This window comes from Berghia stephanieae, chromosome 8 (assembly GCF_034508935.2).
Source record: "Berghia stephanieae isolate SIO BIC M18660-M18661 chromosome 8, UCSD_Bste_1.3, whole genome shotgun sequence".
Lineage (NCBI taxonomy): Eukaryota > Metazoa > Mollusca > Gastropoda > Nudibranchia > Aeolidiidae > Berghia > Berghia stephanieae.
The window spans coordinates 50,612,398-50,626,997 of record NC_088367.1 but is presented as its reverse complement, the minus strand read 5'-3'; the positions used below and the strand labels follow the sequence as shown (position 1 = coordinate 50,626,997).

Sequence of the window (14,600 nt, the reverse complement as noted above, 5' to 3'; positions counted from 1 at the left end):
TTATGAATTCCGTTCTCAACAACCAGATATCACCCAAAACCTAAAACATTTATATAATGAAATGTTATAGTTTCTGGCTACGAATTCCATTTTGTTTGTTTTTGTTTTTTGTTTTTTGGTTTGTTTGTTTTTGTTTATATTTTGTTCCTTTTACTTCGTCATGTATTCTTTTTCTTCTTTTTAAAAATACCTCACAATAATAGGTAGAAAACCATAGTAGATACTCAAGACGTAGAAATAGAAACAGTCGTAAGTAGATTTGCTCAAGAATGAAAAGATCGTCTCTCAATTCCTATTTTATCAACGACGACAATGTAGAGACCAAAAATTACGAGTAGGCATAATGTAGAGCTAATTGAACATGGACTAAATCTGATCAAAGCGCTTTACAAATATACACATGTAGCTCGTTGAAGACGAATAGAAGCTTTGGTTATTGCAAATAGCAATTGGAAATTAGATTTTTAAAAATTCAATTAGTTCTAAAAAGAAATAATATAAAATATGTTTGATTTTCTTGTATGATTTGACTGAAGCAATAAACGACCATGACGTCAAAAAGAGCCATTTCATTGGTTCTATTTATTATTGCTTCGGTGTTGCTCCTTGCCCTAGTCTGCCGTACTCTGGAAAACGCCATATTTTATAATTTGGCCAGATAACTCGTCCTTCAAATTTCAAATATCGATCGATTTAAATGACCCTCACCTTGGCAAAAAAAATCTCTCAAACCTGGGACTTTGCTATCATTCAGACACAAGCACAGGTCCCCACTAAGAGAAATACATTAAAATGTTTACAAACAATATTATAAATGTCAACAAAACAAAATACAGTGCATAACATAGCATTTACATCATCACCAAAACTCTAACTATACGTTTGACAGTTTCCCTCTCAGCCAGGGTCAGGACAAAACCAAGTAATCTCATTCTACGACAAAGGCAGAAAGCAAGTTGGAAAACAGATATAGGGGGATAGAAGACACAGTAAGTGCCTCCCTGCCCACTATGGGAAGTCAGGAACCCCAACCAGAAGGACAAGTTTTCTGGCCAAAGTTTTAAATACATGTTATTTTTCTAGAGAACGGCAGTTTACTGGTTAATGAACACCAACATAATACCGTTTTGAGATGAGAGGCAAATGTGTGTTTTGTTGTTTGTTTTTAAGAGTTGTACGGCGCTTGCAACACATTAAGGTCATATCAGCGCCAGTAAAAAGGAAGAAAATGGGATAGTAAAAAGTTCTAGAATTATAATTAAAGCACAAAAGAAAAGAGACAAAGGGGAATTGGTTCAAATAGGGAACAGATGTAGATTCCAAGAGCACACTATCAAAGTACTTAGTTTGTGATCACCTAAAAGTTTCATCCAGACACAAGCACAGGTCCCAACTACGAGGAATACACTCAAATGTTAACAAATCAAATAATATAATATGTAAACTAAACATAATACAATGCATAACAGAGAGATGATTTACAAGGAAAAAAAATATCATCTCCCAAAACTATAACTATACATTCGACTGTCTTCCTCCCAGCCAAGGAACTCCAGCCAGGGTCAGGACAAAACCTAGTATCTCATTCCAAGACAACGACAGAAAACAATTGGACAACGGGTATGGGGGGGATAGAAGACATCATGTACCTCCCCGCCCACTATGGGAGGTCAGGATCCCCATGCAGAAAACAAATCTGTAAGACTATAACACAGAGATTCAAATGAAAACCATTTATTCTTGGACAATTTGTTCAAAAGTTCTTACAATTACACCCAATACAACGCTTCAATCATTTTACATGTTTTGACATCAGTACAATATAACCGTGAAATTTTACATAATTGCATATTCATGAATAGAGAATACAACATAAAATTAGTAGTAATAAAAATCAAATTATAACAAAAGATACGATCACAGATATAATAAATTATGATTTAATTTATGTATTTAATTTGCAAAATAATGTATGCGCTTATCTGATATTCAACCCTCAGTAGGCATACCGCCTCCCATTAAACAAAAAATTCACATGCGTAAACATGTAGATATGCATAAAACATGCATAAATAGATATATACATACGTTTCAGTTAAGGTCAAAATATAAACACGAAACTCATAACTCTAGGCTTTTCGATTTAATTTCAATGTAAATCGATACATTTTAGCCCTCGAGAAAACGTCAAAGAAATAGCGAACTGACAGTATCTTGTTTGTTTGTTCGTTTTTGGGGGTTTTACGAAGCTTGCAACACATTTAGGCCTTATATTATCAGCGCCAGTAAAAGGATGAAAATTGGATAGTAAAAACATACTAGATATACAATTAAAAGGACTTGAGGAAAAAGTAAGACAAAGGGAAATAATTCAAATTGGGAATAGATGCAGATTACAAGAGCACACTATCAGTGTACTTAGTTTGAGATTACTGAAATTATGTTTCACCCAGACACCAGCAAAATGATTACACTCAAATGTTTACAAATTGTTCAAACAACAATAATAGAGAGATGATTTACAAGGGGAAAATTATCATCTCCCAAAACTATAACTAGACATTCGATTCGTTTCTCCCCAGCCAAGGACTCCGGCCAGGGTTAGGGCAAAACTAAGTAATCTCATTCCAAGACAAAGACAGAAAGCATGTTGGAAAACATAGTGTGATAGAATACACAGCAGGTATATCCCTGCCCGCTATAGGAGGTCGAGAACCCCACCCAGGACATTGCTATAGCGTGCGATTTCAAAAAGACACCAATACTATTCGAGTTATGACATTTATAATTTTTTTTTAAAAATTCCCTTTATTCATCTCATGGAGGAAATTTGTCTCTGTGGTCTATTCCAAAGGAAGACTGAAATAAGCCAGGCGTTAGCCGCCGCAATGCAGCGCTGCAAACTGAGCTATGGCGAGGTGACTTGCTCAAGGTCACACAGGGCAGTATTCTATTCGAACTCGGCACCTTTCAGGTAGGACCGTACCGTTGAGCCACGCTGACCCCCGTGTCTGTCTTTTTGAAATCACCCTATACATAAGCAATGATACAAATTCTAAGAGTATGTATTATTCCCATGAGTTACGTAAGTGGACGTGTAGGACTCCCACAAGGAGATGTAACAACATTGAATGCATACAAGGAACTAGTTGATTTCATTTGTGCATACTCACTCTACCGCTTCCTATCCATTTATTCTTAAATCTCTCTCTCTCTCTCTCACTCTCTCTCTCTCAAATTAAATATGAAATAATAGTGCTCAACGTTTTTATAAAAGGAGCTATGTATAAAATAATTCAAGTGTAATTTTGTAATTTTCGAATATTCCATGAGGATAGAAAATGCTTGAAACAGTGCTTGAAGAAGTTGAACAAAATTAAACTTGAATTTCTCTCTCTCTCTCTCTCTCTCTCTCTCTCTCTCTCTCTCTCTCTCTCTCTCTCTCTCTCTCTCTCTCTCTCTCTCTCTCTCTCTTAGTATGTATAAATATATAATAGTATGTATAAATATATATATATATATTATATATATATATATATATAATACATACATTTATACATACTAGATAACATATATATATTAATATATATTATAATATATATATATATATATATATAACATACATATATATATATACATAATATATATATACATACATATATATATATACATACATATATATATATATACATACATATATATTATATAATATATATATATATATATATATATATATATATATATATATATATACATGCATATATCCATACTTACACACACACACATAATATATATCACATAACATACCCTTCTCCTGAAAACTTCTCTGTACAATAAATGGAAAGAATAATTTATTTCACACAAATGACAATCTGTCGTCTCGTTTATTATACAGTAATTAGCAATTAGTGGTTGTGTGTGCGTTGTCGAAATGTTCTACACATCTCTTAAACACACATACACACACACAACACAATGTAAATAATAATATACGCGTAATCCTGGTTTTATTTTCACAATATTTATACGATAGTATCAAATTATAAAACATTAGTGACCCGCCGTGTCAGAGCGGTATTATGTCGGGATGACCGAAAAGTTACTGGATATTCAATTTATAGCCAGAAAACTGAAACGTGGGGTTGGTTATTTGTTTGTTTTTAAGGCTTTTACGGCGCTTGCAACATATTAAGGTCTTATCAGTGCCAGTAAAACGGGAGAAAAAGGGATGGTTAAAAAGTTCCGTAATTACAACCACTAATTGCTGATGGAAAGATGTATTGAAGTAAATAAAGATCTGTATATGTGTTTCATCGACTATTCAAAAGCCTTTGATAAAGTACAACACGAAAAACTATTCAAAATTCTATCATCCTTGGACATTGATGGTAAAGATTTAAGAATATTACGGAATTTGTACTGGGAACAAGAAGCAGCAATGCGTGTTGACAACGAACTAAGCAGTTTTACACCTATTAGAAGAGGAGTTAGGCAGGGGTGTGTTTTGTCTCCAGATTTATTCAACCTCTATAGTGAAATGATATTAAGAGATATCGAACATAAGAAGGGGGTGTGTATTGGAGGAAAGAATGTAACAAATCTGAGGTATGCAGATGATACGGTTCTACTGGCAGAATCTGAACATGAACTACAAGAATTACTGGATGTTGTAGTCAGGAGTAGTGAAAATATGGGACTGGAACTGAATATATCTAAAACAGAATGTATGACGGTATCTAAAAATAATAACCCACCAGCCTGTGTAATAACAAGCAGAGGACAAACAATACAACAAGTTGAATGTTTCAAATATTTAGGCTTCAATGTAACATCCAATAGAAAATCAGATTGTGAAATAAAGAAAAGAATAGGTATGGCGAAGAATGCATTCAACCAGCTGCATACAATTATGAAAAACAGGAATATTAGCATGAAAACAAAAATCAAAGTCCTGGATTGCTATGTACTGTCTGTGCTGCTATATGGTTGTGAGAGCTGGACCATAAACAAGACCATGGTTAAAAGACTGGAGGCAGTGGAAATGTGGTTTTACAGAAGAATGATGATGGTGTCATGGATGGAAAGGAAAAGAAATGAAGAAATTTTAGAAATGGCAAACAGAAAAAGATCACTGATAACAAAAATCATCAAACGCCAAATGGAATTTTTAGGACACATTATCCGCCACCCTGGTTTGGAAATACTCGCCTTGACTGGAAAGATGAATGGAAAAAGAATAAGAGGAAGACAAAGAATAACGTATTTGAAAGGGATAAGAACTTGGACAGATGAAGCTGAGAAAGGTGGCGCTGCTTTAATAGAATTGGCAAGAGATAGATCAGCTTGGCGGAAGATGACCTCCGACGTCTGCTTCAGATATGGAACTACATGAGATGAGAATTACAATTGAAGCACCCAAGAAAAGGCAAGACAAATGGGCGTTAGTTCAAATAGGGAACAGATGTAGATTCCAAGAGCACGCTATCAGTGTTCTTAGTTTCGAGATTACCTAAGCCTAAATGTCTCATCCTGACACAAGAACAGGTCCCCACTAAGAGGAACACACTCAAATGTTTACAAATCATAGATTATATATAACTACGCCTTTGACTGTTTCCCTCCCAGCTAGGGTATCCGGTCAGGGCCAGGACAAAACCAAGTAATCTCATTCCAAGACAAAGACGAAGCATGTTTGGAAACAGATATAGGGGGATAAAAGACACAGTAAGTGCCTCCCTGTCCACTATGGGAGGTCAGGAACCCCACACAGGACTGGAATGTCCTGCCACCGGACACAACGGCGGACGTTGAATGCTTTGACACTTTCAAAACAGTTAGTTATGAATGCACTAGCAGCTCATCAAAGTAATCTGTGACTGTTCCCAGGTTTGATTGGACTGTAACTGTAAGTGAACATGTGGAGTGACGGGCCAGTGGGGCCTTTTGCAAATACACGCCATTTTAAAATTAACGGTTCAAAGTTCGTACTTTTCATTATTTATTTCATTTCTAAATTCACTCTTCGGGTTGCTGTTCATTCTGACATAATACAGTTTTGAAACGGGAAGCGGGAAAGGGGGGGGAGGGGGGCACATTTGATCTGAGATCTCATTATGAGGAAATATATAATAATATGCAAGTTTTGTATTACAGGCTCCCAAGTCACAAGAAATGCATGGCAATTCTTCAGTTAAATCATTATTTACATCATGATAATACAATAAAAAAAATACAAAGAAAAACACTCATAGACCAACTGAAGGGCTCCACCAACCTAACAATCCAAGAGCTGTTTGAAAAAGCAAGAGACAGGGAGGAATGGAGAGAGATAATTCACGCAGTATCCGAAGCCTGGACCAGGCATGGAACCTAGAAGAAGAAGAATACAATAGTGCATGTATTACATCTGTAGAGAAGAAGAATATATTTATAGTTTATCACATTTTTAGATATAGGGATATGGATCAGCATAATCTTGACTATCGATAATAGGTCCTTTTCATTTATTTACACAAATGGTGCAGAGAAATCGTGACGTCAAACTTTCTATTTTTCCGGTTCCAAAATAATTGGAAGTGTGTATATTATAGCCAATCCTTCGGAGGACTTTTAATGAATAGTTTACACGTTGAATCATAAGATAACAAAACTATTTTGGTAGCAGGATGTATAGGGACTGAGAGTAGCGGAAGAGTAGCGTCCCTTGATTGGACGTCACCGGTGGAGAAGTTATTTGTAAACATACCAACTACAAGCCAAGCGCACCAAATAAAAAATGTATTATTCATATTTCTGTACAAAAATGCATATCATAATCAACGTTATGCATTTTTGTACAGAAATATGAATAATAACTTTTTTATTTGGAGCGCTTGGCTTGTAGTTGGTTTGTTTACAAATAACTTCTCCACCGGTCCAATCAAGGGACGCTACTCTTCCGCTAATCAATCTCATTCCCTATAGGCAGATTCTAAGGATCACGGGACGTAACAGAACCAGGATGGACGATCTTTATTGACGACCAGGATCTATATTTAGACTAGGAAGTAAGATGGCATCACTCTGAAATCAAAAGATCAGTTACAAATAACAATAACATATAAGCATTGGATGTTGATTGAATAACCCCGGACTCTTACTATAAGATAATAGTGAAAGTGTATCCCAAGTAAATAGCTTGCCAGGCATAGCAACAAGAGGTCACGGAGGAGCCATCAATTGGATTCAGTAGTCTGATGTCACGCCGCCCGGTAACGGCGGCCATCTTGGTTCTAAACAAAGAAAATCATTACTTTTTATTCTTCATGCTGGCGAAAACTTTTCATATGCCTTGTGTTCAGAATGTGTAAAAGTCAAAACATGATCAAATTTATGTGTGTTTATTTTCCTCTGGATACGCTTTTATGCTCGCCAAGGAAATATTTCATACGGGCGTCCACCATTGTTCCGATAGTTTAGAGCCAGTGTTACTAAGTTACCATGCGTCATTAGGAAGGAAGTGACGTTACGACTGTTGAGGAGTATTGGTCCAATTGATTTAGCGAGTACAACAGTAGCCTTCGTAAACTCATAGCCTGAGACTGACCAAAACTTTTACGTCATAAAAAAAAGATGACGATCGTGTAGGAAGTTAAAATGCAAGTTGTATTCAACAAAAGGAAAGAAATTGACGTCACTCAGCACTTTGTCGGTGTTTTTAGCCAGCCATGTTTAGGATTAGTTCTCAGTACTTTGTATAAATCGGGCTATAAACGTTTAACATAATTTTGTTTGTTGGTACGTTATATCCGACTGTTGTGACAATTTTAACTAAGCGCATAGCATCAATAGCTCGACCAATGAAATCATTTATTGTTGCCTTGAGCACCAGTAATAAAACAACTCACTTTTTACTTTATTTTTTGGCGATTTTCGTCCTGTAATCAGTCGCGTTTTTCGTCAACGTCCAGCTATGAGTTTACAAAGGCGACAATACAACTGGTGGCTGATTTACTTAGTACTTAGTGGTCAATAGTCCATACTTCTATCTAAAATGCATTGTCAAAGAATGAAATTATAAAATATTCTCAGTGTTTTCCATTTTGTGTCATTTTCATGTTGATTTTGTCGGATCTTCTCTTGAGTTCATGAAACAACTGACGGAGCAAGGGGCCTGGAAGTTTCTTGACGAACCAACCCTGAAATAGGCGAAAGGGAGGGGGGGGGGGGGAAGGGGGAGAATAAGATAGACGGATTGACGTAATGATAACATTTTTTGTTTGTTTGTTGCTTTAGGTCTCTTTCAACACAATTGAGGTTATATAGAGACCGCTGAAACAAAAAAACAAGCAATCTAACAAAATAGTACAAATGTAAATCAAAATCATAACCTAAAGATATCATAAGCTAAATTAAATAACCAAGAACAACAGGCAGAAGATTTACAGAAAAAAAATATCCCCTGTCAAAAATACAATCACAAACCAAAGAAGCAGGATAGGCTAGTAAAGAGAAGAAGAAACGACATCACCATCGGATCGTACACCCATGCGAACTTCATAGGTATATGATTCAAGGGTGATGCTCCCATCCAACCACCCGCTAATGACAACATTGCAAACATTATAAATATAGAATAATAAAAATACAAGAAAACAACCTTTATTCATCTTCAGGGTAAATCTTTCTTTATGGTCTATTTCGAGAAAAGGTCAAGAAAACCAAGGCAGACCTGTCTAGTAGTACGAAATATTCGTTGAAATACGACATTTTGGCTCCAGCTACAGAACAACATTCTTCTCTTTGACTCAATAAATCTTGTTGAAAAGGAAAGTTTTGTTCCGCAGAACGTATATTCAGGACTTTGGAGCATTTTTCTGGATCATGCCGAGAACAAATTATTTTTTAAAGCTATTTTAAGTTAACTTTCCTTTTTTTTCCCCTTGGAAAATACAAATTTTTGATATTTCAAGTTGGCAGCTCTGCCAAGGCGTCAACTTCATTGTAGCGCCGCAACGTGAGCAATAGTGAGAAAAGACTTGTTCACAAGAAATAAATAAATAATGTGAAATTGAATGTAATCTTCAATTTAATATACGAAAACAGATAAAATTGACGTTTCGGGTTTACCCTTTATCAACAAAACAGGATGAATGAAACACGACAGACGAATGAGATAATGTGATACATTATCTCATTCGTCTGTCGTGTTTCATTCATCCTGTTTTGTTGATAAGGGGAAACCCGAAACATCCATTTTATCCGTTTACGTATATTAAATTGAAGCTTACATTCAATTTCACATTGTTATTTATTCCTTCGAGCTTCGAGCCACAAAATTCACATTGTTCACAGGGATAAACTTAAGATGCTGACAACGGGGCTTAGTAATTGATAGAAAGGAAAAAAAACAAACCATACCCAAGAATGCTGTGGCAATGTGGGTAAACAGACTTTCCTGAGGATCAAACTTTTACACCCCCCCCCCCCCCCGCAAAAACAAAAAAAACAAAAAACAAAGAAAAACAAACAAAAAACAAACAAAACAAAAAAAAAACACCGGCAGGACGTTAACCTTTGACCTACAAGTTGCAAGATTAGGCGAACAAGAAATGAAGTCAGTAGGAAAGTGCCAGAAGACAACAGAGAATAAAAACTTCGCGGCGGCAATGGGGGCTCGAACCCGTGACTTTACTGGTACGACAACTTCGCCTGGCCGGGTAGATCGTGACTCTACCGTGTGCGCTATCCGTCGCGGGTCAAAGCGCTTTGAGCATGTCAGTGGATATTGTTCTGTATAAAATCTCAGGTTGTTTGGGTGGGTGGGTGGGGGGGGGGGGGGTAATAATGATGAAGAAAAATTGTAAATTTTTAAATAGCATGAGCAGGTTTCAAATGTGACCTTCCTATCTGTTCTCACCTGAAGAGTATGGGGCCAGTAGCCAAAGGTTGTGTTGTCCCTGCCTACGGTGCTCAGTTGGTTTCGGACAAACTTCTCTGCGTCCGGAATCAAAGGGCTGGTGTCCACATTCTTCGTCATATTGGTGGAGATGAAGTACGGCGTGACGCTCTGGGAAATAAAATGATAAGATTACTTGTGTAACGTTATCGGTCGTTGTAAATATGAAGAAAAGAAAACAAGTTTTATAAGAAAACTGCTTTCATTAATCATCACCATCATCATTCATCATCATCATCATCATCATCATCATCATCATCATCATCATCATCATCATCATCATCATCCTCATCGTCATCGTGAGCATCATCGTGATCATCAACATCATCATCTTTATCATCATCATTATCATCACCAGCAGTAGCAATGATAACAACATCGGCAACACCAATCATCACCACAACACCACCACCACCACCAACAACAACAACACCACCAACACCAACAACAACACCAACACCAACAACACAACGACAACAACCACAACAACAACAATAACTGCAACAACAACACCACCAACAACACCAACAGCAAGTACCTGAACGAATATTCCTTGGTCCCTGTACTCGATGTCTAAAGCTTGAGTTAAGACATCAGCGAATCTCTGGGAACAAAATATAGATGATACAGATGTAGGTACGCTTGAATATATCAAAACAAGAAATAAGGAGCTGGCACTGGTGTAAGATAAAGAACTAAACAAGTGTGTAGGAAAGGTGCCAGACAAAGCAAGAAATAAAAATACAAGAAAAAAACCCCAAAAATCAGTCGACCTCGACTGGGGATCGAGGAGGAGGAGGATCAGGAGGAGGAAGAGGATCAGGAGGAGGAAGAGGATCAGGAGGAGGAGGAGGATCAGGTGGAGGAGGAGGAGGATCAGGAGGAGGAAGAGGAGGATGAGGAGGAGGATCAGGAGGAGGAGGAGGATCAGGAGGAGGAAGAGGAGGATGAGGAGGAGGATCGGGTGGAGGAGGAGGAGGATCGGGTGGAGGATGAGGAGATCGGGTGGAGAGGAGGGGAGGAGGAGGAGGATCAGAGGAGGAGGAGGATCAGGAGGAGGAGGATCAGGAGAGGAGGAGGAGGATCAGGAGGAGGAAGAGGAGGATCGGGTGGAGGAGGAGGAGGATCGGGTGGAGGATGAGGAGGATCGGGTGGAGGAGGAGGAGGAGGAGGAGGAGGATCAGGAGGAGGAGGAGGATCAGGAGGAGGAGGATCAGGAGGAGGAGGAGGAGGATCAGGAGGAGGAAGAGGAGGATGAGGAGGAGGATCGGGTGGAGGAGGAGGAGGATCGGGTGGAGGATGAGGAGGATCGGGTGGAGGAGGAGGAGGAGGAGGAGGAGGATCAGGAGGAGGAGGAGGATCAGGAGGAGGAGGAGGAGGAGGATGATCAGGAGGAGGAGGAGAAGGATCAGGAGGAGGAGGAGAAGGGGAGGAGGAGGATCAGGAGGAGGAAGAGGATCAGGAGGAGGAGGAGGATCAGGAGGAGGAGGAGGAGGATCAGGAGGAGGAGGAGGAGGATCAGGAGGAGGAGGATCAGGAGGAGGAGGAGGAGGATGAGGAGGAGGAGGAGGAGGATCAGGAGGAGGAGGAGGAGGATCAGGAGGAGGAGGAAGATCAGGAGGAGGAGGAGGAGGATCAGGAGGAGGAGGATCAGAAGGAGGAGGATCAGGAGGAGGAGGATCAGGAGGAGGAGAAGAAGGATCAGGAGGAGGAGGAGAAGGATCAGAAGGAGGAGGAGGCGGATCAGGAGGAAGAGGAGGATCAGGAGGAGGAGGATCAGGAGGAGGAAGAAGATCAGGAGGAGGAAGAGGAGGAGGAGGAGGAGGATCAGGAGGAGGAGGAGGAGGAGGAAGAAGATCAAGAAAAGGAAGAAAGAAAGGACATAGGAAAGGGAGAATGAGGAGGAAAATAAACTTTAAATGACAAGGAAAAAGAGGAGGAGGAGGTGGTGAGTTACCTTTGAGGCTCCATACGTGGACAATAGTGGAGCGGGTGTGGTTCCAATGGCGGACGCCAGGTTAATGACAATGCCACGCCCCCTATTTACCATGCCCGGTAGAATCACTCGGGTCATCTGAAATGTATTGTGTCTCTAGTGTTGACGAATCGTGCCAATATATATATACACAATATTTTCACAATGTTGTATAATGAAAAAACATTTCTCATTCTCCTCCTTCTACTACTGCTACTTCATCGTCTTCATCATCATCATAATCTTCATAATCACCATCACCATCACCATCTTCAACTACTACTACTACAACTACTACTACTACCACTACAACCACTACCACTATTACTACTACTACTACTACTACTACTACTACTACTACTACTACTACTTCATCTTCTGCATCATCATAATCTTTATTTTCTTTTTTCTTCTTCTCCTTCGTTGTCGTCGTCGTCGTCGCCGCCGCCATCTTCTTCGTTATGTAAAAGTCTCAAGTAGTTGTTTTTTTTTTTAAATGCTAAAGCCCTTGAAGCCATAGGACGAGTAAGAATTAACTCAACGCCACCCAGACCAAAAGGTAAAAGCTACTCGTTTTACACATCGGTATTCAGCATACCCCATTGTATATCCAATACTCTTCAACAGTCCTAACGTCACTTCCTTCCTATTGACGCATGGTAACTTAGTAACACTGGCTCGAAACTGTCGGAAAAATGGCGGACGCCCTTATGAAATATATCCTCGGCGAGCATAAAAGCGTATCCAGAGGGAAAAAAACCCATAAATTTGATCATGTTTTGACTTTTACACATTCTGATCACAAGGGATGTGAAAAGTTCTAGCCAGCATGAATAATAAAAAGTAATGATTTTCTTTGTTTAGAACCAAGATGGCCGCCGTTGACATCCAATTCCTAAACCATGCACACCTACCTCTGATAAAGCATGCATGTTGACTTTAATAATATTCACAATCTGTTTGATGAAAATATATATAGAAAAATATGATAATTAAGTACAATAAAAAAAAACTGATAGTATATTTCATTTGTCATAGTCATCATAAATTCCAATTATTATCATATGTGACCCATCGCCTCAAAACGGTATTATGTTTGAACGAACCATATGCTTAAAAGCCGAATTAAATGTTAAACTGGGCAGAAATATAAATTGTTGGCATTAGCACCCTAAAATATGGTATCCATTCTCCTCAATAATACATACAAACTCAACACAAGTCTGATATTTCTGGCTATACATTCAATTTTCAATATTGTAGCGTTCCGGACTTAATACCGTTTTGAGGCGAAGTGTCACATATAGTATGAGACTTCAGTTCTTCAATCAACATACATTGGTCAATTGAATATAGGATCCTCGTTTCTCAAGAAGACCCCATAATCCGATTCAGAATGTCCGCCAGTGACAAAGCCCAACGAACGCATAGGAGTCTCGAACCTGGCCATGGATGTCGTTTGCAACTACGCCATTAACATCTCATCTGTCTTTTAGAACACTATCAGTCATTGCTCCGCGTCTACATCCAATGCCGAACATTCTGAGTGTGTTTTCGGCGAACTTCAAAGCGCTTTACAAGGGGTCCCTGGCCAACAGCAACATTTAACATGAAGGACGGGACATGACGCCTGTTAGGCGATATTACAATTTTTCGGACAAAGACAACGCTGTTAACGGCCAGGTACTCATTTTACACCTGAGTACGGTGAGAGAATGTGAGTAAAGAGCCTTTTCCAAGGACTCAGCTATGCGCCGAGCGCGAGGCTCGAACCCAAGACCTTCCGATCCGAATGCGAGTGTCATACCAGTTGACCACATAGCCGCGCATCCCCTCCAAGAGTAAATAATGTTTTTTTACCTCTTCTTCAGATACTTGGTGATAGAGCTGAGGATCAATGGCGACGCCCACGTTGTTAACCAAGACACCAATGTCAAGGTCCTTGAACTTAGCGTTGATGACGTCATAGAGGTCGTTGTCCTCTGAAATAAAGTCTACTGAGTGCGTGAGCACGTCGACAGCATATCTGTCGCCTATAAGGAAAGAAAAAAGAAATTAAGCTTTTATTTAGCGTAAATATCCAGTAAACGTGCTCAAAGCGCTTTACAAATAGTCCCTGACCAACAGTAACACATAATATGTAGAACAAGAAATGACGCCTGGAAGGAGATATTACAATTTTTCCCCCGACAGAGACAAAGCTATAAACGACCATGCATTCATTTTACACCTGAGTACGGTGAGAGAATGTGAGTAAAGAGCCTTTTCCAAGAACGCAACTATGCGCCGAGCGAGTCTCGAACCCAGGACCTTCCGATCCGAAAGCGAGTGTCATACCACACAAGACCACATAGCCCTGGTGTAGAAAGCATCATTGTCTTTGCCTAAAACTTATGTAAACATCTGAAAAGTCGTTGGTAGTAAACTTCGCAGTCTTGAATGACGCTTGCTAAGAATTGTGTGATTCAGCCATAGAGTTTTAAAATTCGTTCCATCCATGTTGTTAATTGTTATTTCCATTGATCACGGTTTCCTGGGCCAGAATTTTGAGGCTGTCAAGATCTTGTTGTGACTTTAGTACGGAGGGCACTGCAGTAGTCGTATGTCTCAGCTTATGTGTGAAAGGATGCTGCTCGATCAACAGGCAGGAGATAATGTACTCAGATAAGGTACATCAATGCAACGATG

At 39.1% G+C, this 14,600-nt stretch overlaps 1 protein-coding gene across 6 annotated transcripts in view; it reads right to left on the bottom strand.

The window, feature by feature from the left end:
• Positions 1 to 3,761: 3,761 nt before the first annotated feature.
• Positions 3,762 to 14,600, bottom strand: part of LOC144978823 (very-long-chain 3-oxoacyl-CoA reductase-B-like) — a 43,877-nt gene continuing 33,038 nt past the window's right edge. For 5 of the 6 annotated variants that reach the window (XM_078925364.1, XM_078925366.1, XM_078925362.1 and 2 more), the window contains exons 6-11: positions 13,773 to 13,945; positions 12,827 to 12,868; positions 11,895 to 12,011; positions 10,476 to 10,541; positions 9,899 to 10,048; positions 6,876 to 8,177 (exon numbers count right to left, since the gene is read on the bottom strand). In XM_078925364.1, coding sequence (XP_078781490.1) covers positions 8,067 to 8,177; positions 9,899 to 10,048; positions 10,476 to 10,541; positions 11,895 to 12,011; positions 12,827 to 12,868; positions 13,773 to 13,945 — 659 coding nt within the window. In that variant the 3' untranslated portion in view covers positions 6,876 to 8,066. Of the gene's footprint in view, positions 6,370 to 6,875; positions 8,178 to 9,898; positions 10,049 to 10,475; positions 10,542 to 11,894; positions 12,012 to 12,826; positions 12,869 to 13,772; positions 13,946 to 14,600 lie in introns of those variants that run through there. The other variant, XR_013646605.1, reaches the window with a different exon arrangement.